Here is a 27807-nt window from a genome sequence, read left to right on the forward strand (position 1 = left end):
GTTAAGACTTCCACAGGAAACCAATGTGGAACGCTTTTGACCATAGCAAAAACGTTAATAAAAAAAACACATCTGTCGTCGGGTGGTCTGCGGCTATATTCATTGTTATACTCATATCTTATATTATATGAAAAAAAAAACTGCATTCTTAAACGGCTTCCCGGTCAGAAATGTTTTTGTGCATAATTCTTGAATATGATTTGCAAGATTAGAGTTTTCGCCACCGTTATTTCACAGCAATTTTTTCACTATTCCGTCTTATTGTTCGAGGTGCAGGAATTTTGTAGGCAGTTTGTAATGTCTTCAGCCAAAAAAAATTTTTTTTCACTAATAAACTTTCTTGAAAATTAGCCAAAAATCCATCCATGTGCATTTTGGTACCAAAAACTTGCTGAAGAAGGGGAAATTCCCCGATTGGAACATGCCTCTGAGAGTGGACTCTCAATAACGGCTCTCGCCGCAAGAGGGGCTTAAGTTGTCGGCTTCGAGGCTCCGCTAACTACGAGCGGCGGCCTGTCCACCAAGAAGGCTTCACATAAGAGCAACTAGGCTGATCTGCGTTCTGCCTAAATGTGGTGTCCAACGCAATAAACTGCGCTTTGGCCGACTCAGCGAAAGGCGACAACTTTTCGAAAGTCGAGAGTACTCCACAGACGCAGACGAAACCGATACACTAAAACTGGTAGTTAAATTTTCACCTCCAAGTACCACTTTGAAATGAGTTGCAGGTCGAAAGCTTTCTCATCCGTACGCAAGAAATCTGGACAAAGGCTTTTTGAACGGCAACCAGTTTATGAACGCAATGTATTCATATATTGTAAGATTTCACTATAAAAATCAATATATCAATAACTCTCAGGTCGGCAGTCTTGCGTTTTTTTAAAAACAATTGGAGCTATGGAAACAATTTAAAAGATTTTCCTATACGTTGGAAGAATGGAATATTACCTTTAATATTTTCATAACAGTCATCATCATCATGAGCTTGACTGCACCCAGAGCAGACCAAATGCCTCTCCAATTAACCCTGTCCTTTGCCAGTTGTGCTCACCGCATCCCCGCAAACTTCTGAATCTCATCCGCCCATCTGACTTTCTCCCGTCCCCTGATACGCACGCCTTTTCTTGGAATCCTTAGATTGCAGTGCCTTACAGTTTTTTAAGATTTCAAATTTTTGCCCAAGAATGTTCGAAATAAATCAGGAGGATTTTAAATCGTGTAGATTTGTTGCGCCTGCTTGACGACGCGTAGAGACGCAGACGTCTCAAAAAGGGAACTGCTTTTAGGTCGAACTTGGGCCTGGAAAACAAACGAGGCAACTCACCGACTACGGCATCAGTGCGTTGATTAGAATATCGTGAATAATTAACTAAGATGTTTAAGTTCTATGGATTAAAAAAGCTCAGTCTTAGTTGTGTGTGCCGATGGCATTTTAAATTTCGTGGCTATCAGAAATAATCAGAGCCATGTCAGTAGAGCACCGAGCTCGGAAACCGAACTGGTTAAGTGATAACAATTTTTCGCGCGTATTTCATGAAGTATTCTGCAGTTATTTTGCTTGAAATGTTCGCAATGTAATACAGCGAACATAAATATTTACGTATTATAACCTACTTATCATGAATATCTAAAATGTGATTATTAAGTTACAGTTTAAATATGCCGGGCTCAAAAATGATGGAACAGGAAAGGAGTCTTTGACTGGGCAGTTGTATACGGAAGAATCTCACCAAAGCATGAGATGAATACTTTTAACTGAGGTGTGATATCATTAGCTTCTTTGGGATGAGCGGGGAGCAGGTGACTAGAGAGTACCCTTCGAAGGCATTTTGGGGGCGACAACTTGATGGAATTCACCTCTTAAGGATGTATCAAACGATTATGCGGTATGTTATAGTCTCTAAAGATTGTAGTTTATTTTATAGTTTCTGGGGCGACAAAAAGCTGCTTTCTGTAGCAATCAACAGCGGTGATAGCTTTTTCCCATACAATTTTTTGGTCCTTTCATTAGCTTGTTAAATGTCTTGCATTACATCTGCAGTAAATTTTAACGTACAGGCGCGGCCAAAAGTAAACGGAGCACGCTATTGCGTTCGAAATGCAATCACGCTTTCTGCATTGGTAATGAAGAAGCGTTGTTTGTCTACAAGAAAGCCCACCAACCTCCTCTACGAGCATGCGCGCACCGCTGCTGGAAATTTCAATTAGGTGACGCGTGAAATGTATTCGAAAACACTTGCGTGCTCCGTTTGCTTTTGTCCGCGCTTGTACAATAAATGTGCAGTGTTCGAAATTTTTTCTTGAAGTTTTTCTTTTTTTACATGGAGTTTAATAAGTAATTAGGGAACTAAGCATTCAGTGAAGCATAACTAATTTTCGTAAGTGTAGTGGCCTTCCCAGGACATTTAGTAATGGTCGTCACAAGACACGGCAGATAAAGGAAATCGTCAGATATGTTTTGTAACCGTCCTTCTGCAAATCCTCAAATGGCGAATCCAAGTTAGCAGCTAAACTAGGTAAACTAAACTGTAGGTTAGCGGCCTTTGTCCTGCTGTAGGTGCAGGTAGCATCATAATGATGATGAACTTGAAAAACATTTCATTGTCAAGCAGCACTTGGATAGAATATGAAGGAGATTAAATAAATCAGTGCGCTCTAGGAGATGCCTCACGAATATGAGGGCTTTTGGTAGATATGCCAAGAATACCAGGGAAACAATGCCAGACAATATCAGGTCAGCAAACGTTTTCAAAAATATTTAGTGTTTTTATTACTGCATACAAAAGAAAATCTAATAGGCTGCTTATATATTTACCGCAGTGTTATCATGTAAATTATTTTTGTTGACGTTACCAACTATGGTAACTTTAGTCTGCTGCACAGCTATGAAACCAGAGATGACAGTGAATGTTAGCTACTACGATAACAATCTGGTTTGAAATTTACTGCAGTGATGAATTGTGTAGTTTCATAGAGAGTGATCCACAGTTTTTCGTTGCAATGATAAGGTCGCTTTGCCGCTTATAGTTTGTCAGTGGTGGAATAAAACAAGCAGTACTATCACTTTTAGTGGATAAGCAATGGCCGTATATAGAGGGAACAGGTGGAGGACTAGTGAGTTCTTGCCAACACATGATATACCGGTCTCAATAATCATGTGAATGAAAAGGCAGTTCTGAGTCAATATTAAAAGAAAAAATGTAATTTTTTTGCTTAATATGTCCACCTCGTATTCATGGCACACGTGGACAGCTTTTGGTGTTACCTATCAAAATAGAAAGCGTCAGTCGGTTAAAAATTAGTGGAATGAAATCTGCCCGAAGTAACGAAACAAAAAGCGTTTTTCCTCGGCGCTCATACTAAATACCCAGCTGTCGTCTTGCTTTGATCTGGCAGCTGTAAGCCCAGAATTAAACGCTATTATTTTTTCTTAGCGCAAATGCGGCGAAAGCTGCTTCTCACATGCTGTCAAGCGATCGTTAGGAAAACTTGCATTATCGCAAACTCCAGCAAATCCCAGGTCTTGTGTGGGAATCTTCGCCTTGCCCGTTTTGATCACGAATTAAAATTTCTTCTCCAGCGAACAAAATCGATCAGCGTGTCTGTCTTTGACCCTCAGGCTTAATTAGGTGAACTATCGTTACCGACATATAGCTCTTCGGGCTAATAGTGTTTTTGTTTTCACTCCCGTGACGTTTGCATTACCATGTCAGCCTTCCCATTGCTTAAAGAACCGGCCTTCGGCTCGATATTGTTCGGCCACAGCTATTTCCTTTTCAAACGTCGGCCTCACTTCGTGGAAGCTTAATTTCGGTTTGTCGGTGCATTGTTGACGAACAAAGACAGAAATAATTTGTCTCGAGATACTCTACCAGGAGTTGGGCTTATCCGTTGCTCCCACAAAGCAAACTCGTGACATGGAAGCGACGATTCCGTAGAAGAGCGTCCGCCTCGTATTCGGGAGGTACAAGGGCTTAAATCTTAATATCGCCGGGGATCCCTATGGTTTCCTATTGAGTACCAAATCCCCTCGCATGTGGGCGCTTTCTTGGAAAAGGAAGATTGAAAAGATGCAGCGCAGGCATCAGAATTTACAGTTTCCCTGCTTTATGACATCTAGAGGTTATTCCGTATAGATAATTTAATTAGCTATCGAAACTTGCTTTCAGCTTTTAAAGTCCTGTTAGTTAACTAACCATTCGAAGTGTGTTGCTAGGCGAGTGGGTTCTGCATGTTGAGTAAAATATTCGCACAACATCGGCAGGACATGGATAGACAAGGGATGAGCTTCACAGGCGGGAGGCCTTGTCCACGGTGTAAGATATATAGGCGGGGACATGCGCTTAACGCTAGCGGCCTGATAAAGTACTGATTCGTAAACTAAGTGCGGACACGACTCAGCGCGGACGCGCTCTGCGCAGCGCCAGCGCATCCGTCGCGGCCGCGCATACAAGCGAAGTGGTGCTGGAGGCGGGGCTTCGTGTCGTCTGCTACAGCGCTGGTTAGCACCTTGCTTCCTTTGTTGTGAAGTGCAACTAATTCGCTGCATGCATACGGCGCCCGAGTGCCCTGTGCCGGCACTGAGGGAAAGCGCACTTCACTCACTGCAGCCCGTCGTTGATTTCGCGTTCAACTGAGTGGCCGCTCATCTCAGTATCATAATCTGAGTTAAATACATGTATTTTTACAGGACTGGCTTGGTTTATTTTAACGTCCCAAAGCGACTCAGGTTATTAGGGACGTTGTAGTGGAGAGCTCCAGATAATTTAGACCGCCTGGGGTTCTTTAACATGCATTGTCATTGTCATTGCGCATTGTCATTGTTCTCCTCCACTGAAAGTGGCCCAACGGTGGCAATAGGACTTGTGTCTCCCCACTCGGTAGTGGGACGCGTTAACCACTCAGCCATCATGGCCGCTAAATGTGCTTTGTGGGGTCGCACCTCTGCATTCGGTTCTCGTTTCCGATAAATGGTTGTTTGCTTCGCCTCGATGGTGTTTTTGGCGCGATAGCGTTCAAGTCCCCATTCTGCAGAAAATGCGGCGTCGGCGTGGACAGCGAAAAATCACGAGGTAGGTGGTAGTTGGGCGATAACATGGCTGGGCGCTGAGTGATCGGCTTGTTGCTCGACGTTACGAGACCGCATCACATGGCCGATTAACAGGAGCTCTTTGCAGTTGATGAGATGGGAATCGAACCCGCGACGCCACACGTTGGTATGGTTTGGTTAAAGCGGGGCTTTATATCTTGTAGCTTATATGTGGTAGCATAAACTGTGCGCTAAGGCGTATGTGCCAGGTAATAAAGGTACGAATTAAAGAACTAGTAATATCCTGTATGGTAATTAGGGTTAACGAAATGCATTAATGAAGAGAAAAAAGTTTCAACCCATTCTCCCTACATCAGGCATCACTCATTACAGTTATCGCTTTATTAGTTATTTCGTTCTGGACTAGCTTCTGTTTAGGTGTGAAGAAAAGGTTTAACAGACTGCTTTTCTCTCCTGAAGGAATTGTGTGTGGCGATTCTTAATGTGGACGGAGCTTCCCTACAGTCTTTAATTGTATGCGGGTGAGAGAGGAAAAGGCCTTCATTTTTTCGCTTCCATTCCCAGCGCCCCCCAAATTGTGTACTTGGTCCGAATCTCACGCCATCAGACACAGGAACCTAATCGTAGCGCTGAAACACCTTATAATGTGTCTAGATTTCTTTCTTCTGTTCCGACTCGCCTTAATAGTTTTGCTGGTTTCCGCTAACGCTTACAGACATTCTTCACTACTACAGAGGGATCCAAAGAAAATACCCGCCCCCAGACAAACAACTCAATAGAGAAGACGCTGTAGCATGGCGACAGTTACAAACGGGAACATTCCCGTGCCTAAACATGCTCAGTAAAATCTACCCCACGCAGCAAAAGAGCGAGTGCCCGTGGTGTGGAGACAAACCAACCCTATACCATACCACGTGGGCTTGCCAAAAAATAGACGAGCTAGCCGTAATAGAAAACTCGAGTGCGGAAGAGTGGGAGAGGATGCTTTTCAGCGACATCCTGAAAGTCCAACAAGGACTAGTAGGGCGTGCACGCAGGGCAGCTACCCTCAGCGGAGCCATGGACTAGGGGAACCGACCCTGAAGAGAGGATGGAAGACTCCATCAGAAGTCACAAAAAATATTGTAGATTAGAGCAAATAAACGTTTTCCACCACCATTGCTGTCAGCTCATTCTTCAGAGATGGCGGAACGTTGCGCAGAGCAAATTTGGAGACAGGCGGAAAGAACCGCGTGGACAACTGTAGACTAGCAACAGAAATATTATTCCAGGAAGCACATGTGCTGGTCACTGTGAGTCACGTGGTCCCTGGTGCCGACGACAGCAAGCGGAGGCGGATCTTCGCCTCTTGACGAGTCGACATTTTTATTTATTTATTTACAGATACCTCACAGGCCTCCAGGGAGGCACTGTGTAAGGGGGGAGCAATAAATATGTACAACAGTAGCTAGAAAAAACAAAAATGCGTAGAAACAAACACTGTTACGTTCTAAAAGCTGATTACAAATTATCACGACTGTACAAAATACATGCGGAAAAACATTCGATCAAAAAAAATTAGAATGTAATTAAGACATAATAGTAACGGGAAAAACAGAACTTGAGCAAATACACAGGAAGGCAAATGGGCTGATAAACAGGGTGTGACAAAAAAAAAGGCATGACTCGGGCAAAGAAGAAAACGTGCTAGGTGTTATCAATATAATGTTTGATTAGGTGATTATGAAACGTGCCGCGGTTGCGCAACAGGAATCTGCAACAGGTTGCCTCGCGCCAGAAGCACTCCGATGGGGCCGCTCGGAAAGGAAGCGAAAAAATGAAGACCCCTTTCTACCTAAGCCGGATACAATTGACGTCTGCTGTGAAGCTCTGCCCACATACAAAATCACCAGAAACAATTATTTCACGTATACGAAAAGCAATATGCTGTTAAAAGTTTCCCTGGCAGCTAAACGAGAAGCTAATCCAGAACGAAATAATATGTTCAAGAACACGGTAACGTTAATGGGGTGCCTACTTTACAGGTAGTGCTCAATGAAGTTTGCAACAGCTATTAAAAGGCCACCCCCTATATCTAAAGCGAGGAGAAAGACCGCAGCTCATTTGTTTGTTGCCGGAGGCCGTTAAAGACATATTGGTATCTTGGTAAAAACAGCGCTAAGACGAAATACAACGAAAAAGAGTACAACAGGTATGTCATCGAAAAGGGATGCTTCTAAAAAACTCGGCCTTGTTCATGCATTAATAATCAGGATCGTAAGAAATAATCCACTCCATTTCATTTATTTACGATCAGGGCCGACCGGTGTTACAGAGAGGAGTGGATGACTAACAAAAATACATATGTAATAGCCAGGTTAATTAAGGTGATTCTACATAGGGGACTTGAAGGCGTCGGGTGCAGTGATGGACACGACGGAGGCGGGAAGGTGGTTCCAGTTCGTGTTAGTCTTTGGAACAAATGAATCGGAATAAAGATGAGTCCTGCAGCTTGGGACGCCAACTTTGAAACGGTGGTCGATACGGTACAAAAAGCACGTAAGGATAAGAAAAAAAGCGACTGTTTTAGGTATTCACTGGTGAAATGTATTTGCTGAAAAAGACATGAACGAGAAACGCGACGGCATAACGAATGATCAGGACGATTCATTATGTTCTTCATAAACGTTACACTGGCTGTACGTGAGTAATTAGAAAGTATAATGCCAGAAGGGCGATTTTGGATGGATTCGAGGGCTTGTATGAGTGCTTTGGTGTGGGGGTCCCATACAGAACCGACACACTCTAGTTTTGGGCGGCAAATAGACTTATATAGAAGTAACTTTAGGGACACAGGAGCGAGGGAAAAATTACGGCGAAGAAAACCAAGTGTTCGGTTAGCATTATTAGTAATGTGTTCAATGTGCGTTTTCCATGATAGGTTGCTTCTTCTTCGTCACTATAAAATATTATATTCTTCGTTAATATAACATTCTGCTATAATATTCTTCGTTACTATGAAAAAAAATATTTCAGCACTTTGAATGCATCTGAGGGAAACAATAAAAAATGTTTTCGCCAGGCATTTTAATTACGCGCTGCATGTTGGCTGAAGCGATAAAACAACTAAAAAGGAGTGAAGGTTTGGACAAGTATTGGGTGCGTGCGGGCCGTTCAGTAGCGGGTGAATCTGCCGCCAACGTCAACGACGGTAGACATGCGCCGTGGTAGGGAGTTGTAGAGCGCCAACTTTTAACAAAGTGGCTTTTTGAATTGCCGCAGTAGTTTTTAATGACGTTCATGTCAGCGCTTTTGGGCGATCAAGCCAGCGTCATCACGCCAGGGTTTTTTGAAGGTGCGCTGTCACCACGTGCACCGTGTGCACCGAAGATACATCATGCTGTGCCAAAAAATGTGCATCTCTGTACGGTCTATCTAGCACGTGAGTCACGAGCTGGAGATCAATGATTTCAATGGAGACTTCTGAGCACAACGACCATCAAGGTTGTGTAGAAGCCCCAACGGCATTTTTCGTGATAACCCTCCATACGTTTACAGATTCCTGGCCATTTTTGTATATGCACAAGGTGCCGGCATCTGAACATTCACGGAAGTTGGGTTTAGCGCAGATACATAACTGTCTATGTCTACTGTTCCCCTGAGGTGGAAGAGCGGACTCGAAGTCTATAACGGAACCTATACTTCACGACCGAAGCTGCAAAACCGGGCCATCGCTGAAGCCTTGACCTTAAATGAATGAATGAATGAATGAATGAATGAATGAATGAATGAATGAATGAATGAATGAATGAATGAATGAATGAATGAATGAATGAATGAATGAATGAATGAATGAATGAATGAATATTGTCGCAACTATCGTTCGAAACCGCGGCGGCGCGAACGGAACAGCTTCGAGAGCACTGTGCTATCGCTGCAATTTTTTTTTCTTTATTGCATGAAACTAACGCCGAAAAGGAAAATCTGAGTATGCTTAAGCCATAAAACGCCAGTCTATGTAATTAGAGCCCACCATACCCGTGCACGTCTGCACCTTCCGAAACATCAAAATTCTGGGAGGCACACACATGCATCTAGATAGGGGAGCCGGCTAAGCGGCTCTTCCAGGGCAGCATTTACTCGCCGTACCAGTGCGCACTGCTCACGGAACAAAGAGCGATCACGCCTCGTATTAAACTGCAACACATTTTCGAGATGTGCATGCATATCGTCGTCTTCATCAACTTACATCTTTTGCGCGAACAGATCAGATCAGCTTAGCCTCGCTCAGAGCTTAACCTGAGTCTAATGCCGTCGCCAGACGTGCCGATGACTCAGCAAAGCAAAACCGTGAGCCAATCAGGCTAAACACACGCCTTAGCACGTCTACTCGGTTTAACTATACGTTAAGTCTTTACCATCTTTTACTGATTCTTACTTATGAAATCATGGACAGCTGTAGATAGGCCAAATATTATTGCGACGATAGAGTTGTAGATTGGTAAATGAAACTGCAACTAGAACGATTATGAAGCTCCAGTTTCGTCACACATTGTAAGCAGCTAATGCGACAGCGCTGATACAGACGGGTGTATCGAATCAAACGCTACTGCTGTGCCATCATTTCGCACTTCGCGCGGACCTATATAAGAAAAGTATCCACGTTGAAGAACTTTCATCAGTCTCATCATGATCAATCCCTGGCAGTTTACGTCTACAGTAGAAGGAATGCCCCTCCAACTAATGAATAACGCGTCACCCCATCCAAAAAATTTCGTAACCTCCTGTCCTCAACCCGCTCAGTGGCGTCCCCATGAACGCTCACATCCCCGGGAATCCAGCCTTTAACCCGAAGGCATCCCCTATATCTCTGTGTTTATCCGCTCACATGTGCCGTCTAAACTCATTTTTGTTATGTTTATTAGAACTACCGCTTTACCGCTTTCACAACTTATAAACTCTGCACTGCATAATAATAAGCTGGCCATAGTAGTATATTTAGACATATCAAAAGCTTTCGATACGGTTGATCACACAATACTACAACAGAAATTGGAAACCTACGGTTTAAGAGGGCAAATTTGTGATCTAATTAGAAGCTATTTTACAGGACGGAAACAATATGTTGTCGTGAACAATTTAGCCTCACTACCACAAAGCATTAATCTAGGTGTGCCTCAGGGCTCCGTGCTTGGGCCGCTATTCTTTTCCCTGTATATTAATGACCTTCCATCAATGCTGAAATATTCGAAAGCTGTAATATATGCCGATGACACTGCATTACTTTCTACAGGGGAAAATTTAGAGGCACTTAAATGTATAATTAATGAAGAGCTTAGTGAAGTTTCGCAGTGGTTTAAAAGTAATAGGCTAACCCATAACACTGAGAAAATAAAGTACACCGTGTTTCACTCGCGCAGGAAGAACATGAACTACGAACATATATCTCTAACTATCGACAACATGACTCTGCTGAGGGTGCCTCAATACAAGTATCTTGGTGTCCTGTTCACGTCTGATATGCACTGGAAAGAACAAATTAATAATATTTGCTCCAAATTAGCCTATGGTTGTCATGTTTTACTAAAGGCCAGGGACTGCTTTGATCTTCCAATTCTACGCATTCTGTATTTCGCCTTTGTGCACAGTCAATTATCTTATTGCCTGGAAGCATGGGGTGGTACATATAAAACATACCTAGATCCTGTTTCTCGCCTTCAAAAACGAGCTATTCGTATGATAACTTATTCAAATAATACATACCCCAGCAGGCCACTCTTTCAGCAGCTTCGTATCTTACCCCTATCAATGACATATAAACTGAAGATAGCTGAAATAGTAAACAATGTAATAAAATATAACAACCCCCTGCCCCTTAGTTTATTTAGATTACCAATGAAACAAACAAGAGCTGCAACCAACAATCTATTTAATTTACCACCTTGTTACAATATGTACGGCCGGAGACTCCTAGAATACAGCGGAGCCCATGTGTGGAATGAAATCCCGAATGAAGTTAAAGAAAAAAATAACTTTTCGGCATCTTTAAAACACTATTTAATTTCCATGGAAATGTAGGAATGAATTCAATTGTGCGTGTTAATCTTGCAGTTTTTTTATTTTACACGGTCTGCAGTAATATTGTACTTGTTTTGTATTTGGACCCCTCACTAGCCGTAAAGGCTATGGGTCCAAACAACAGTTTGTGTACTGTTTCTGAGAATAAATAAAGAAAGAATTAAAAAAAAAACTTCCCCATTTCTGGCTGCTTCAAACCCTCTGAAGTTTTAAAACCGAGGCATTTTGCCTATTTAGGCAGGTTGAAAAATTGTATCAGTAGTTGTACTACTGATCTGTACTAGTCTGCAGTAATAATTCTCCTTAGCCGCTACTCCTGTTCATTTCATGAAAAAGAAAACCGGTCATAACCATGGCGACGGATTCCCGACCAGTCTCCAATGGGGCTTCGGCTAAAGACGGCTTGCTGGACTTATAGCAACGTCCGATTCTCAGCGTCAGCGCTGTTCCAGTACAGCGTTGTACCTTAATAGTGAGGCTTGCCGTCGCTGTAGGCATGTGTTGCTAGTGTGGAGGCGCTCTAGCGTTCCTCCTGTTGAATGACTGAGTCATATTGCGGGATGACCGGACGGCACCGGACCTCCAGGTGTTTGTTTATGCCTCACTGGCGCACCTTCAGAGTGCATTGGTTGCACTTACATAGCGCAGAGGCAGTGCCGAACTGAGGCCGAGCCACTATTCACGGATATCGCTGTGTCGTAGTGGGACATTCAAGGGATATTGAGGACGGATTGCAGTTCGCGCGCATCAATAGATTAGCGTGTTTTAATCAAAAAGAGCTGACTTAAACTGAAATGCCACTTTGATATAGTCTTCAAAAGGGCAGAAATTGAAAGAGAGGTAGCGCCACTACCTGCTGTTCTTGCAAGCAGTGTGCGCGGACGCCATGACAGTTTCCGCACGGATCCCTGAGGCTAGGTTACACCACTATTTACTTTCAAAGGGTGATCACTGAGTCTTTTGAAGTCTTCACGTCAGGAGTTCGAATTATGTGGTTGCACAAAAAGTCTAGTTCTTAGATCTAATTTTCTCAGCAGCAAATCCGACTTTTCCTCCCGAACAAACATATTTAGCTAGGTAGAGCCGCAGAAGGGATTTTTACTAAGAACAATTGCACCAAGTATTCTTAGCGACCGCACCTTGTCAGAAAACACTTGTTTCTGCCTTCCTTGAGCGCCTTACCAGCCCATCTGTGGCAACTAGAAAGCGCCGAGGCATTATTTTCTGCATGCTGCCTCACAGAGGCCAGGTCATAATTCAGGAACACTGGTGGTCCTACAGCGGGGCATTAATACATGTCTTCATTTAGGATTCATTCAGTGCCCTGCTTGGAAAACCGAAACATCCATTTATGCGATGCATGCAGTCTCATTTCGACAGTTGCATTGTGCCACACAACGCCTCCAGGACGTCCACCGAAAAAAAGGAATTTTCTCAATCGAGTAGCCATGCTTGCGGAACACAAGTGAGGACTAGCTGTTTGAGCAAAACTGAAATTTGGGCGAGTTCATAAGTATTCATCTTAGGGCGAACAGCGCAACAAAGGCGGGGCACACAGAAGACAAGCGCTGTCTTCTGTGTGTCCCGCCTTTGTTGCGCTGTTCCCCCTAAGATGACTAGCTGTTTCCTCTTCTCGCCAACTCAGATTTCGAGAGAGCTGCTGGGAGCACAAAACAGCTCATTCTTCGAAGGCTCGTAAAAATTCCTCGCTCTAGAATGCTGCCGCCTTTGACGTCTTTTCAAACGTGGAATGCTTTCTTGCTCCAGCCGCCGCAGTTTCGACAGCCAAAAAGTTGGGAAATCGCTTGAAAGGCATACAGCAGCGGCATACAGCAACAGCAGTATGACGGTTATGTTTCTTCCTCAGCGGATATGTTGCCGTTCTCTTTCTTTTTATTCATCACAACCTGGGTTATTGTTTGCCACATTGGCTTCTGGCTTAAAAAGCAGATGGGCTTCAGCTGGACCAAATAAAAACACCGATGGTTTGGTAAATAGCATTCAAAGAAATCCCTAAACAGGGTCTAGCAGCAGCACTTATGAGCTAGGCTTTACATATCTGTGTTTAAAGTCCGCGAACACGACTGAACAGTTCGTGAACAAGTTCGTGCGTTGGGAGCTTTGATCACATGGCCATGTTCATGTTATGATAATGGCAGCGCATTACGGATTTCGGGCAACGTATAATTTCCAGTACTGAACCTCTCACTATTCAGCGAAGGGTGCTCATATCGTCGCCAGCGACTAGTAGCGCAAGCGGCTGAGTTGTGACGACAGGGGGAGATGCATGGCGGAGTGCTGCTGGCAAGAAACTCCGTTGGACCTGGCGATGCCTGCAGACACGATAAATGTCACGGCCACGAATGCAGTGACTCGGTGCGTCGGAAAGATCATCCGTGTAGCGTGTACCGGTACCTGTACCACCGAGAAGTCTGTTTCGCTGACGAATACAAACATCGCCTGGTCTGGCAGTAGAAATTTTAACGCGTCCACTCTGATGCGAGTGACTTTGACCCTCGTAGGACGGTCATAGCGGTGATGTAAGGTGCATTCGCGTGCGCCCGAAAAAGGAAACACTGTGCTGCGTAGAGAAGTTTTGGTGGCAAGGAAGAAAGGGAACACGCTTTTTTTTTTGTCTGTTGAATGTGGGCGTGATAAGAATTTGCAGAACTTGACCACATTTATGAACAATTCAGGACGCCCGTTTCCGACAGGTGGTGTTTTCGAGAGCCTGGTTTAACCTCCTTTTGGGGCCTTCGTCTCTCTCCTCCCGCCCCCCCCCCCCCCCCCCCCCCTCTTGCCCCCTTGCTCGCCTTGAGTATACACGTGACTTGCCTTGCGGCGGCTTCACACGGTCCGACTATCAGCAGTCAAGGCTGTACTTTTTCTCTGCTCAAGCAACACAATTGCGGAGCACAGTGAAATTTCTCAAACCTTTTTATTTGGGCCCTCAGTGAAGGGGCCGGATTTAATTTTTCCTGATGCAGTCAGAAGACGTGAAACAGCCTATTCACGGCCCACAGAGAGGTTTCGGCGACTAATAGTCGCAGTCATGCACGCTTGGCCGTCTCATTTTCTTCTGGAGTGCACTTCCATATATAGAACGGATAATTGTTTACAGTACATCTTGTCATCGCACGGATAAAAACAGCGAGGCTTTTCTCCGTAATACGGAGTAGAAATGTAGGACCTGCGCATCCATCTTTTCTGGTGGCGGTTTCGTGTGCACTGTCACTCACTGTTCGAGTCAAGACAAGAATGCGTTTCCATGCATCACCTGAAGCAAGGGACGCGCAGAAAACGGTGCCTTAGTTTAGAAAGGTGACGCGTAATATTATTTTGTTACTGGCATTCACTTCACAATGGCCGTAGGACAACACGGGGCAGTGAAGTGAATCATTCTAAAGGCCCCTAAAAATTGGAGGGACTCTAAAATTCCGCCTGTAAGCGTATGGCGCGACAGCGCCCCTATTGCACACGCCGACACGAGCACTCTTTTCTCTTTCACGATGGTTATGTGAAAGACCAGACGGCATACATATAAAGCCACGCTTTAACCTAACAAGATACAATCTATCAAGCCGTACGAACTTGCCTGCGTGGCCCATAGCGGCAGCGTATTTAACTCGCAACACACAAGGGTCAGGGGTTCGATTCTCGACTGCCCCCATTTTTCTTTCAGAACAGTTCTTTTACTTTACAGGCAAAGATGGAGCTGTACAAGCTCGTGACAGGTCAAGTCCTGATTACGAAACGCAGAAACGAACGATGCTTGCAAGTTGTTCGCTGGTGCATGCGGGCTGCAGTTAGATGGCTGGGGCACGCCGAAGTGAGTGCCTCTTGCGATGAGTCGGTACGTACGGGCAATCTTATGAGCCCGTGAGTACACGAGGGCGAGCTGGGCGCAGCCTCAGCGGCCCTGAAATTCGCGGAATAGAGGCGAGGTCCCGCTCTGTAATGGCCCCGCTGATGGTCGAAGGGGCGCTCCCATGACGGCTTGATGCGCGGGGTACCTGGAAGGGGAGAGAAAGCGTGCATGCGACTGCCGCATCTGGGCCCCACTGCGTCGATTTCCTGGTAGAGAAGCGCCGCTTGGACAGTGAATGTCCACGCCTCGCCCGACCTTCACCTTGACTTTTTGTTTCTGTGCATTCGTTGTGGCTCTATCTGTGTACGTTTCGGTCCAAATGCGATCTCTGTTCGTTCCTGAAGGTCCTTTCTCGTGGTCTGTTTTTCTCCTCGGCGTTGTTTATTTCCTCCCACGCGAACGCTGCTGCTATGCCCTTCTGTTGGCTTGAGCTAGACGCGCACAAGCACTGCGCGTCCCATCAGTTCGTGCTTTCAAGCACTGCAAGTTTTCTGGTGGAGTGTCTCTGAAAATGAAGGCGCGCCGCACGTGCCAGATGTTGGCTCATATGTACAGTCTTGGTGAAAAGACTTAAGGCCACAGCGTTCAGCTGCAGCGAAATGAATGTTCCTAGTATGCTTCATGTAGCGGATCATTCAAAGCACAAGCCAAGCAGGAAGCTTCTATGCGGCAAGAAAAAACCTTCTGCTAGCATTTCAAGGTCATTCGGTCTTTAATAGTGCCGTACTGGCTCTGTTGTGCGGCTGAAGCGGAAAGCCTTTGACCTTAATTGACCAAGACTGCACATTTAATCTAGGTTCTGTGACGATACTACTCCAGCTAGCAATGTTAGCTAGGTGACATAACAAATACTGACACGACGTCACGAGTCTAGCGTGAACTATGTAACGCGGTCCAGACAGTCCCATGATAGGCGACATTGCCGTAGCAACCACTCGGGGATTTCCGTTGTCATGCGTGATCATTTAGCGCGCTTGAGGGTCATTACAATGCTTGTTTCTTTTTATTTTGTTTTTATTGCGTGCGGCTCGTGTTGCGAAAGAGAGCACAGTACGCCCAGTTTCAGAAAACTAGGCGTCCAGGCTCGGCGTCACCTTTGCGCGAACCATGTCCGGCACTCTGTGGTTGTTTGTTATGTGGGTTCAGCCCATAGAACGGCACTGGCATTGCAACCTGGCGGCAACTGTGGCGTGGGGCTGTGGATGATGCAGCTGACAATGCCTACTGCTGAAGCCACGAGGTCGTGGCCGTCCGTTCGATGGGGCACAAGCGGCTTCAGGCACTTGGTGCGTTGCGACATCACGTTTCCACGCTCTGCTTGAGGTGGATTCATCCATGACTCCGGCCGCACGAGGTTTATGCATTAATGAACCTCGGGAAAATCGATGAGTCCATCAACACGTATCTTCTCGTTGTCTTTCCATTTTCGTGCCCTTCTTCATTCCGCTCGCCTAAGGCTTCATATAAATAGTAATCAGTATTTAGTAAACAGAACGCACCTCATAGGCTTTTGTTGAGAGTTGATAAATACATCCACAAAGTATATTTGATACAGCCATTCAGAACTGTTATGTTATGTATGGCACTCTTTCTGTGCGGCTTCCCTTCCACCATGAAAAAATCCATTATCATCACACGCTCGAGGCTTGAAGTGACCGTCGTTTCAAGCATATTCAGTGCCTTCCAGAAATCGAGAAGCATTCTCCCCCTGGTCATGCAAATAAGGAAAGAGTGAGATAACGAGCGAAAGAGAAAGGAGGAACAGGCGATGAATACAGAGTAAGAGGAGAAAGTTCATGCTTTTAGAATTAGGCGCGTTTGGTTTAGGAGAGCAGGCGAGCGAGCGTTCACTTACGATTGACAGAGCATCAGCATTGCCTTCAGTACACTAGCTTCAGGTGGGGCATGCGCATGGGTTGTTGTGCCATTTGCAACAGGGAGTGGGAGAAGTGCAGATAAAATAGGGAATGCAGTCAACACAAAGGAACGCCAGCATCGTTTACTATAGGAAAACTGAAGCGAAATTGATAATAACGCAGAAATCGGTGGAAGCGCATCTCACAACTCAATTATGTCGTGTCCCTTGTTTATATGGCATATTTTTACGTATAGGCCTATATTCCTTAATGTTTTCAAGAGCGCGCCAGTTCTGGCCCGCGCTTGCGACGTGGAATTGTGACGTCATTGATACCGCGTCCATCTAGAGTTTAGCAGTCCCGCTAGGCGGATTGGCATTTGTGGCGTGAGTATTGCTTCTAGGCAGAGATGACATGGACATTTTAGCCTCCAGTGTGGGAGCATGAGAAAAATGCAGTTAGAAATGTGGAGCCCATTTTGCTGGAATGCACCGCTAAGATATAAGAGCGGGCATGTTGCAACTTTGAAATGAAGGCCATTGCAAGAATGGCGTTGACAGTGAAATTCATATCGGGTCCCTTGCCATGCACTTACCAGCAGCGCCGTTACTTGAACGTTTTGCATCCAATGTGCAGTGCATTGGTATTCACAGCTAGACAGTAGAATCTAACCTTCGTTTGGCTTTCCTTTCCTATTATTTCTTCCTCTCTCATTGACGTCGTCCGTAACGCTCTACGTAACATCCTTCGTCATCGTGAAGCAGAGACCAATGACAGAGGGCCTTCTGTCATTGGTCGTTGTTCCGCGGTGACGAAGGCAGCAATGTTTGCCGGCGAAAAGAAAGCAAAACGAAAGGAAAGTAACAAAATTACCCCTGTGAAGAAATCCTGAAACCCTTTTTCTCTCCCGCATGACTCGTATAGTGCCTTTCTATGATTACATTTGCTTGCACAATTTCTTTCTGCACTTTTCTGTTGCCCCCATTATCCACAAACCCTCGACTTTAGTGCAGAGATTTGGAGGAGGTTGGCATTTTATTTTTCTAAGTGAAGACCCCTCTCGCTCTCTTTATGTCCTCTCCACCTTCATAAATCATTTCATCATCATTCATATATGGCAGGGAGGAGCGTGAGTCAGAGGTCATCATCATCATCAGACATGCTCTTTAAGGAAGTAAAATGCGACTGCTTCATATGGCGGTCTCAAAGTGGGCCCGGACGCTTCCATGCTCAGCTACATTAGCACAGAAAGCAACCACGGCGACTGCACTTACAACGCATGAGTTAAAAATGACCAAGAGTGAAAATAGCATGTCTACTTGTGTGGCACATGAGCAGTTTGTGTTTGTGAGAGAGAAAACACCTTAGCAGCTTTTGTGTCAGTTTCAGTGTTGGTATATCAGGAGGACAATGAAACCAACCCTCTTGAAACAGACGAACAACGTTATTTTGTCTATAATTCAAACGGGATGTCGTGCGAACGTCGTCTCAGAAACGAGAAGTCGACAGAGAGCTGCCTGTTCCCGAAGAAATTATCTGAAACGAGTTTCTTGAACTATTCCTCGGCCTTGCCGTGCAGACTGTGAGCGTACAATGTACAAAGACTGTGAATGTACAGTTGCTTCAGCGAGTCGTTCACGGACATTACTGATAAACTACCAGAAAAATATAGCGAGTCCACTGGAAGCGTCATCTGATGCTTATTGGCGAGGATTATCCAGAAGGCTGTGATGAGCACTTAGGTGCTATACCAGCTACTTGAATATAAGTTGGCCTCTTCTTTCGCCTCGTCAGACAACTTTCGCAAGTTCCAAGTAAGCATTCGATTTTAGGCGTAGCACCCAGAATCATTCTAACTCAGCGATTCTCATCACCATCACAAAAAGCTGCTGAAGATGTGATTTCGTTCGCACGCGCAGAGATCAATTATGATTTATTAGGTCTGCCGTCTACCGGGAACACGGAACAAGTAAAGTTGTCTCAGCATTGAGGATGGGTACGCTTGCGAATACTAACTTTCAGAGCCAATAAGGGAATAATTACTCATTAGCGACCACCATGCAAACGGCTACAAAGAACACCTATACGGCTTCCACAGGAACTTCGTCTTTGAGGGAGAATTTCTCCTGGCCAAGGCAGGGGAATTCTGTTTGAAAGCGTCAAGGCTCCCCTTCTGAAAAAAATCCGATTCCGTCGGCGTTGCAAGCGAAAAATCCCCGAAGAGGCAAACTCGGTGGGCCACCTAAGTAACGCGACCTTGTGGCGTCATCCCAACCTGCACACCGAGTTTTGAGCCAACTGACCATCGCGTCAGGAGGCAATTAAATTAACGATTTGTCGCTAGAGGTTGCATTGGAAGAGCGAGGGCTCTGAGAATATGAGTAGACGGGTGATCTCGGAGGCCATGAGAAGAATAACCTGGTTTGTACAAGCCCCACCGGTGGCAGCACCTACCATCGCGGGGCAGTGGCGCATCGCTTAACCGCTGCACCACGACGCCAGCAGTTGTTCATGTAGCGAATGACCAGCTCTGTATAAATAGGCATTAGCGCATTAATAGTAGCACTTCATACTCTCACAGCGGAGCTTATGAGTCTCTTCTATTTTTTTTCCTGAAACGTTTCTCTTATATAATGGTTTCCCCTAAAGGCATTGAACTGACACATTTTCTGACTGTTTCTAAACATAATCTGACTTAGGAGGTGCGTAGAGCCCGGCTGAATGGTACATGCAGCTGACGTGCTGATAGTTTTGTTTATACTTGATTCTTAGTTATTTTACCAGGAACCAGCTATGGCACTCAGTCAGTTGCACTGCTATTAGCTCAAACCTGATTTCATCAACTTCCTTATGTCGAGACTTGCTATATTATCAACTCAGTGCAGTTAAAACAAAAAAAAAAAACAAGCCACATTGCTCGTAGCGCTTAAATAAACAGTAAGGAAAGGTTCCGGTGCATTCGTTCTGGCATTAGGAATGTGACCGACGATTGGAACGTTACTGTGTTATGAGCAGGAATTTAAGCCAAGCGCTTCGAGTTCCCTTAGCTGGCACCACGAGTCGCATGCTTTGAGCATTAAAAATAAAGCACGTTGATATTATCCATGACTTTATTAAGAAAGATAGTGAAAAGTTGTTACCAAAGAAGCGCTACACGCCGCTAGGATTAGCGGCATTTGCTGGGCGCTGTCCCGGGATCTCGGTAACAAAGGTAGGAAAACGCTCGCTATTGTGCACGGCTCTGAAGCGAATAACAGGGATGTAGGGTAAAAAAAAAATTCTCAGGTTGTTCCACGAAAGAGGGCTGGAGGGGTTGAGCACCTGGTTTGGTCATTGAGAAACAAAACGAAAATGAGCATTTTTGGTTACTACGAGCTGTCAACAGACGCAGAAATCGTTTTGTGAAGAGGGCAGAGAGTAATCCTACAGCCTGATATTCAGCCCCGCTGCGGTGGCTCATTGGTTATGGCCCTCGGCTGGTGACCCGAAAGACGCGGGTCCGATCCCGGCCGCGGCGATCGAATTTCGATGAAGGCGAAATTTTACACTGCAGTGCTGCACCCTTAGGGTGCAGCAGTGCACAGCGCACCCTTTTTCACACTCTCATTTTTTGCTGTTTTTTTAAAAAGGTGCAATGCACACATTCACACCTTTAGAACACCCATGCACCTTTAAAGGTGCAAAGGTGCAATGGTCTTGCTCTGCAAAAGGGTGCAAGGATGTGTTGACTTGTACTTTCAGCACCAGTAGCTCATGAAGCTACAGCTGTATTCTCAAATGACAGAACTGAAATCACTTTTCAAGACAGGAAGAACAGCGCTAACTGATGTGGAGTAAAAGGAAAAAATGCACAGGTGGTGTACTGAGCAGCAAGCGAAAGTTTACGCAGAGAATTACATTTGAAGAACTGTTGAAGAACGTTCGAAGCATTTATGCGTCTATAAGCGCTAAAAAAGAATGACCGACAAATGTGCATGACCAACGCCTCCCCCGCTTTGCAAGTATAGAGTCCTTTGGGTTTTGAGGTGGTCGAGATGACTTACGCGCACGTTGAAGAACTCCAGGTGGTCGAAATTTCCGGAGCCCTTCACTACGGCATCCCTGATAGCCTGAGTTGCTTTGGACGTTAAATACCCATAAGGAGAAAAAGACAGCCTGAGATTCACAGAATATTGGTGTGTAGTTTTCGCCAGTTATAAGCAGCGAAACTGTCCTAGGGAAGGCAGTGAGTAACCCGAAAGTGGTAGTGCATTTTAATGCGTTGTTTTACACGTTGAGCCGCCGCGGTGGCTCATTGGTTATGGCGCTCGGCTGCTGACCCGAAAGACGCGGGTTCGATCCCGGCCGCGGCGGTTGAATTTCTTTGGAGGAGAAATTCTAGAGGCCCGTGTGCTGTGCGATGTCAGTGCACGTTAAGGAACCCCAGGTGGTCGAAATTTCCGGAGCCCTCCACTACGGCGTCTCTCATAGCCTTAGTCGCTTTGGGACGTTAAACCCCGAACACCAAACCACCTGTTTTACACGTACAGCACTGATCTCACATTCTGGCTTAGGTATGAAAGGGTCCTTCATGAGAAAAATAAGCTGGGGCAGGGCTGCAGGAAACGTGAAAGAAACGCAGAAAAAAAAACCAGCCTTAATGAACGTGCGTTCAATGCGCACACTTCTGATTTTTTCCATTTCTTAGCAGTTCCCCGCACCAGCGAGCCTTGTGATCCTGCGCGTTCCTGTTAAGTCGTTTTTAACCTACTGGAATCACCTCTCCTCACAATGCTGGCGAGGGGGATTCCCGGTGGCGCGGCTCATTATTTGTGCAGGGATAGTTTCCTTGATGCTCTAGTGTGCTAACTGATTTTCCGAGGCCGCTGGCAGGCGCTTTAAATGCTGAAATGCGCTTAGCGACAACGAACATCGCATATCGAAAAGACTTTTTCGGCAAGCAGATGACGTCCTTGAGTCATCATTCGATTATTTCTGGCAGCATTTCCTCAAGCGTTTGAGCTTTAGGGTTTTCGTACCAAAACATTTCTGAGAGATGCCAGCGAGAATGAAAAATCAATAACACCGTATCTACTAAACTATATGCTTCTCTTCAAGTGAAAGAGGACATGAAAAGCTTGATGACGCAGCTTGAATCACTTGGCTTTTTGTTGTTGAGTCGCAGTGCAGAGAACATTGCACGCGTGTCGACAAAGTGAATGCGCAAGTTTTGGAATAAAATAGATTGTAGTACCGTGTCTTTGCCCTTCAGGCGGTCATGTTTTCCTCACACTTCATGAAAATCTACAGGGACAGATGCACCCAGAACACTACTTTAGTACATGGTGGGTCTGCTAAGTTTGTTACGCTACACCTTCCTGGCAGGAAGAGTTCACGTCAGTAACAGTGTCCTGTTAAATGCGAGCGATTTAGGAACCTACGGAGTTGTTCGTTTCTACAGGAAATTTAACGCGCATCTGTTCGGAACAAGTGTACAATGCTAGCGTCCGCGCGGACGTCATTATGCACCTTTCTGTAGCTTGTCTAGAAGCGCGGACACACCTGTTCCTTTGGACTATTGCAGAGACGTTGAAAGCCCATACTTCCACTGGTTGGACGCTGTAAGAGGCCATTTTATAGAACCCGGCAGCACGCGTTGAAAATTTCAGAGAATGAGTGTAAGAGCGAGCGAAAAAAAAAGTTGAACAACGTTATTTTCGGATGTTACCTGAGGGCAATGGACGGAAGAAACAAAAACAAGACATGGCAGCAAGCAGCAAGATAGGCGGTGCTCATAACTATGTATTTTTTGCACACGCAACTACGAGCCACATCTCAGTCGAACAGAATTTGAAAGAGGCTTTACTAATGAACTCCGTCCATTGTTTTGCGTTCAGATCTACGAATGTTTTTTTTAAATTTTACTATTCAAGTCTTTAGAAACCATTGTGATGTTGCTGAACTGTTCTTTTGATTCGATTACTGACAAATCTTTTATAGGTTTCTTGCTTTATATTATGCATGTAGGTTGATTTAGATTGTTGACGTCTACTTCAGTATTATCATAGTCCTTCAATTAAAGGACTATAGTATTATTCGTGAATTCTGTCATTTTGTTGCGTCTGCTGCTGCTCCCATGCGATGTAAGGGTTTCCTGGGCCTCCGTGAAGCTGTTTGTTGCACGTCACGGTAGCATGACCACATGACCAGCCCGTGCACATAGCCCGTACTTTGCGCCACGTGCTAACCTTCCAAAAACAAACAGAGAGCCGGTTGCCGGGAAGGTCATGTCTGTGTCCGCTGTCACTGGGCGTCCGTACAGCCTAGCGTGACCAGTAGAAGAAGGCTCGAGGAGGGGGGGGGGGGGGGAGAAAGGACTCCGCGCATACTGCATCTCTGTGCGTAATCATTATCGAGTGCGAGCTGGCGCTTCTTTTCTAGGCTTATATAATCGCTGCTTTCTTTTTTTGCCAAGTAGGATGGTGGAGAATGATGCGAAGTTCGCGGCCTTGTAGGAGTGGACCTAAGTGAGCGTGTCGCGTGGACTGCTGAACGCTCGTGCGCGGGAAATGAGGGAAAGGGAGAGGAATAACATAGAACAAGCGAGGCCCGGACACGTTTGCTGTCGCACGCAATGAAGTGGTGGTGGGGAATTCAGAGACGCCAAAAGAAGGAGAGAAAAACTGCGCAGTGTCCATTTCGACAGGCATCCAACCGCATGCGTCCATGCACATTAAGGAAACGAAGCCTACACACGACATTTTCCGGCCGTTTCGCTTCCATCAGCCATAAACAGGCTCGCTAAAAGCTAAATTGTAGCGCGTCGCGATCCGTGACCACGACGTACATAGACAATACACAAACGCACCACTTTTTTTTTGTGCTCTTTTTGTTGGCAGTGGTTCGGCTATGAACGGCCGACTACCCCAGGCATGCAAACGTTGCCTCCTCGAAGCTTTGCGTCATCACGTTACATAAGTCGCAACGCGACAGCTCCTCAATCACCTGTGCTGGCGACCACCCGTGGTGACAAATCACGCTCTGCCTCTTACACTGTACTCACAACGCAATAACATATTTTCATTTTAGTTCAGTTCATTGAGTAGGAATTGCCATGATAATCGCACGGGGTCAACAGGTCAGTTACGGTCGAATTACGTATTCTTAATACGGGTTGGACTAGCATTCATATCTAAGCAAGGCCATGGTTTCTGGAAACTGGCCTAATCTCGTTTCGCGCTATGATGCGGATTGATGCGTGTGAACGTAATTGGTGAAGCCTGAAGCTGAATACAAATAAGATAACAGTGAAAGCGTACAAAACAGTTTTTAATGTATTGTTAAAACACCATTTCGCTTAATTATTTTGGCCATATTGTGTAGTACATGCTGGTAACATACGATAGGGAGCTAAAAAGGCGCTGCTTGCTGCTGCTCCCACAAATACACTTCTTTATCTAAGCTATTTACCCTATTTTGTTGACACCAAATGGCTGATCCGCGCGAAAACAGGGACGCGTAGGCTACTCAACCAACGATGAAGAAAAATGTGAATAGAATCGAAATGGAATCATCAGGTTACCCAGGTCCTGCTATCATCCTTCACTCTCTCCGGGCCGAGAAGTGGGTCACACCGGAATGCGTGCTTCCACTCATTGCTACACAGAATGCATGACGTCATTGCAGCAATGTCCACGGCGCTTGGGTATGCAGCTCTCGTCGCACACATGCTTGCGTTGAAGTGCGCTATTGATATGTGCCCCAATAGACGAGGAGGGAGAGGGCTGAAGTGTAGTCATAGCTGTCGCTGCTAACCTTTAAGGCATGTGGGAAACTCAGGAAGTTGCTTTATTTGTATGCGGGTCCAAAGTTCCTGCGTGGATGATCTTACAGTACCGAGGTTCCGTTAGATAGGTTACAGCTCCTTCGAGGTTACAGCTCCTTCAAGCGATAGAAATTATACTTAGAAGAGCGTATCAGCGGAGATAAGTACATCAGCCAGACTTCTGTCCGCTTCTCTGATAGGGAGTTCCGGTTTTTGGAAAAATCACTGGGGTACACAGGGGGTGACATGTGATGTTCTTGATGTCAGATTGGTATGTTTTGTTTCGTTTTGTTTTTCCTATTTATATGTGCTTCTGTTTCGGAATAAATCTTCAGTTGTGAGTTAGCGCTCGTCCTTGTCTCGTCTTGCTTTGTCCTCGTTTTTTTTCTGCGCACATTTTTTCAGTATGGATAGAAATTATCCAAAACTCGGTCGTGATTTTTCTTTTTCACGCCATAGCGTTAAAGGCACCGTTGCCCAGAAAATCCGGCGTTGGCGTTATGAGCGAAAGAGCACTAGCATGAGGCTGACAGGCAGTGCCCAGAGAGCAGCCTTGAAGGCAGGTGGGCCATCCAGGTCATGTGATTTCGCGGCATCATCACAACCTCCCCATCGGATCGTGAGGAAACTGCCCACCGCTGCTGGGCGCTCGGGAAGAACAACCTGGGGAGCACAAACTCCACCGGTGGCAGCACCTACCATCGCAGGGCAGTGGTGCATCGCTTAACCGCTGCACCACTGCGTCAGGAGTAGTATGCGGATATTTAAGGATTTCTGAATGTAAGGTAGACAATGTCCTTCTGGGTATATGGTCGATCCCGGCCGCGGCGGTCGAATTTCGATGCAAGCGAAATTTGAGAGGCTCGTGTGCTGTGCGATGTCATTGCACCTTAAAGAACCACAGGGTGGTCGAAATTTCCGGAGCCCTCCACTACGGCGTCCCTCATAGCCTGAGTCGCTTTGGGACGTTAAACTCCCACATACCTAAACCTTCTGGGTATACGGAACTTAACCCAGTACGCTATCGCGTCATAGCCCTAAGTTGGAGCTTAAAGGTCCTATATACGCTAAAAAGGACGATTTTTTTTCTCTAGTCGCGTATAGCGTGCATCGCATCAGGGCAACAAACAATCGTGTTTGCGAGTTACCCTCTTCCGTCGAATACATTTTACTAGGTGGCTTAAAAAGTAAACGTCCCATGGTGTTAGCGCGCGTCCCGTTCTCAGCGGGTGCAGTTCATTAGCAGGATGAAAAGAGTGGTGGTAGCTTAACATCAGAGCAACTCAAGATTTCTGCGCCGTAGTCGCGCTAAGACAGGGACATCTGGCCCATAATTTTTTTAGAGGCAGAGCGTCGAGCACGCATAAGGTCAGGCGACCTCCACTCTGGTTGGCCTCCCTTATATTGGATGCAGCATGTTAAAGATTGTGAATTAGTTATCTTCTATTTCGAAGTCGAACTATGAAATTGAAATCCGACTACAGCAGGCATATGGGTCACCCACAGGGCTTTGCAATTCACCGCTTATTGAGTGACAGCTGACACAGCTTTTGCAGCGAGTGTGTTATAAGTACAGAAACCAGTTTGAAAATCGGAGCATATCGTAGCACGACTCAGCGAGATTTCGTAGCACGTAACTGATTCGTTTCGTGGTAAGAGTGAGGTAAACTTAATTAACTATTAAAGACAGGCTTCCGCCGATTAACTCCATGGAACAGGCAGAGTCAGAGCATATAAAAACGTATAATCATTTCGCTTACAGCCAGAGTGCCTCAATGCATACTGCTATTACCTAACGAGGCAGTTTACTATTTTAAGGCACAACGGTGTGTTTATAGTATTGAAAGATCGTAAAAAGATCGTTTATTCCTCCTTCCTTTGTAATGATTTATTAGCTCACAAAACTGCTTATCACATCGACAACACCTTTGTTTCTGCAACGTAACAGACGTTATGCCGAGGTATTTCTATCAAATATTTCGCGGTCATTAGGAGTTAAGTGACAACAGTTGCCATACATGTTAGATATAAGAAGGTACTGATGTTGATTACCTGTAAAAAATAAAGTAAGGTGTTGTCCGAGAGAAATACATGTATTCGGCCTGCGCCTTCTTGCCGAAAAAACACAGTCACACAAATCTTTGGTTCCTTGGAATTTTTAGTGAGGAGAGGAACGATTTGATCCCTCTGATCTCGTTCGAACCAGAAGGCCGCTTTCACAAGAAAGATATAGTGCGAAAAGTGATGCGCGGCGCAGTGGCTAGGATAGTATTCGCTCAAGATATTGCACCCTCCCCTCGTGCATCGTGTATCACCCAAGGCCACAAATTTGCGCCTCCAAGTTAAGCTCGAGAAAACGAAACTAAGCATATAGCTACCTAGCCTTTCACCCCAGTCGAGGCTGTGCCACCACTCACCTTTCCTCGCAAGCGGTCGGTGTCGCCATCGTAATCCGTGCCGCGATGTCTGCAATTATCAGTTCATGTAACTCGGAGCAATTAACGCGAGCACTTCAAGTGTAACGATACATGTACACTAGAGCCGTGGCTCGGAGCGCCCGCGAGGCGGCATTGGGTCCATCACGTCGTCCCGCAACCTTTTGTCCGTCTGTGGACAGGCGTACTGCCCATTCGCACACTGCTCACGTGTTGTTGATGTTTCGACAGCAGATGCCCCCGCCTCTCATCAAGAATCTCTTCTTTCGCTTCTTTGTTGCTTTGTTTCCTACCTGCTCTGTACTCAAAACCACGTGACGCCGTTAAGTCACGTGCCAGGTCTCCTCTCCCGGAAAACGGCGCCTGCTCGGCCCTTTTGCGCCGCAGGGCCGCTATCAGTGCTGATTGAAAGCGCGTGCCGTCACAGAACTTAGGGCATTCCCAGCTGGTTAGCGTGACCGCGTCGCTCGCTTCCTACACAGGCCGAGGCGAGTGTGGAAACGCAATGTGCCTGGGGGCAGTAGCGAGCGCAAATCAGCAATGACGTCATTTAGGATCATCTGCCGTGCTTTGAGCTCTAGGCCGATACTCATGATGTATTCTGAAGCAGGCAGCGAGAATACCACGCAGGACTTCGTGGTCAGACCGGAGCGGGTTTTCCTAACGAGGAAATCGGACGGTCCGCGCTCGTCGCGGCAAAGTGAATTTTACGCCACGCACTTCTTTTCTCGGGATCG

At 45.8% G+C, this 27807-nt stretch overlaps 1 protein-coding gene across 2 annotated transcripts in view; it reads right to left on the reverse strand.

The window, feature by feature from the left end:
- Nucleotides 1-27157, reverse strand: part of LOC149370562 (solute carrier family 45 member 3-like) — a 142812-nt gene extending 115655 nt beyond the window's left edge. Inside the window, exon 1 of one of the 2 annotated variants that reach the window (XM_089562195.1) lies at nt 27053-27157. In XM_089562195.1, the coding sequence (XP_089418321.1) occupies nt 27053-27081 (29 nt within the window). In that variant the 5' untranslated portion in view covers nt 27082-27157. The remainder of the gene's footprint in view (nt 1-27052) is intronic. The other variant, XM_089562200.1, reaches the window with a different exon arrangement.
- Between the last annotated feature and the right edge of the window lie 650 nt (nt 27158-27807).

The sequence above is a fragment of the Amblyomma mixtum genome, chromosome 1 (assembly GCF_055824585.1).
Source record: "Amblyomma mixtum isolate Tamu chromosome 1, ASM5582458v1, whole genome shotgun sequence".
NCBI lineage: Eukaryota > Metazoa > Arthropoda > Arachnida > Ixodida > Ixodidae > Amblyomma > Amblyomma mixtum.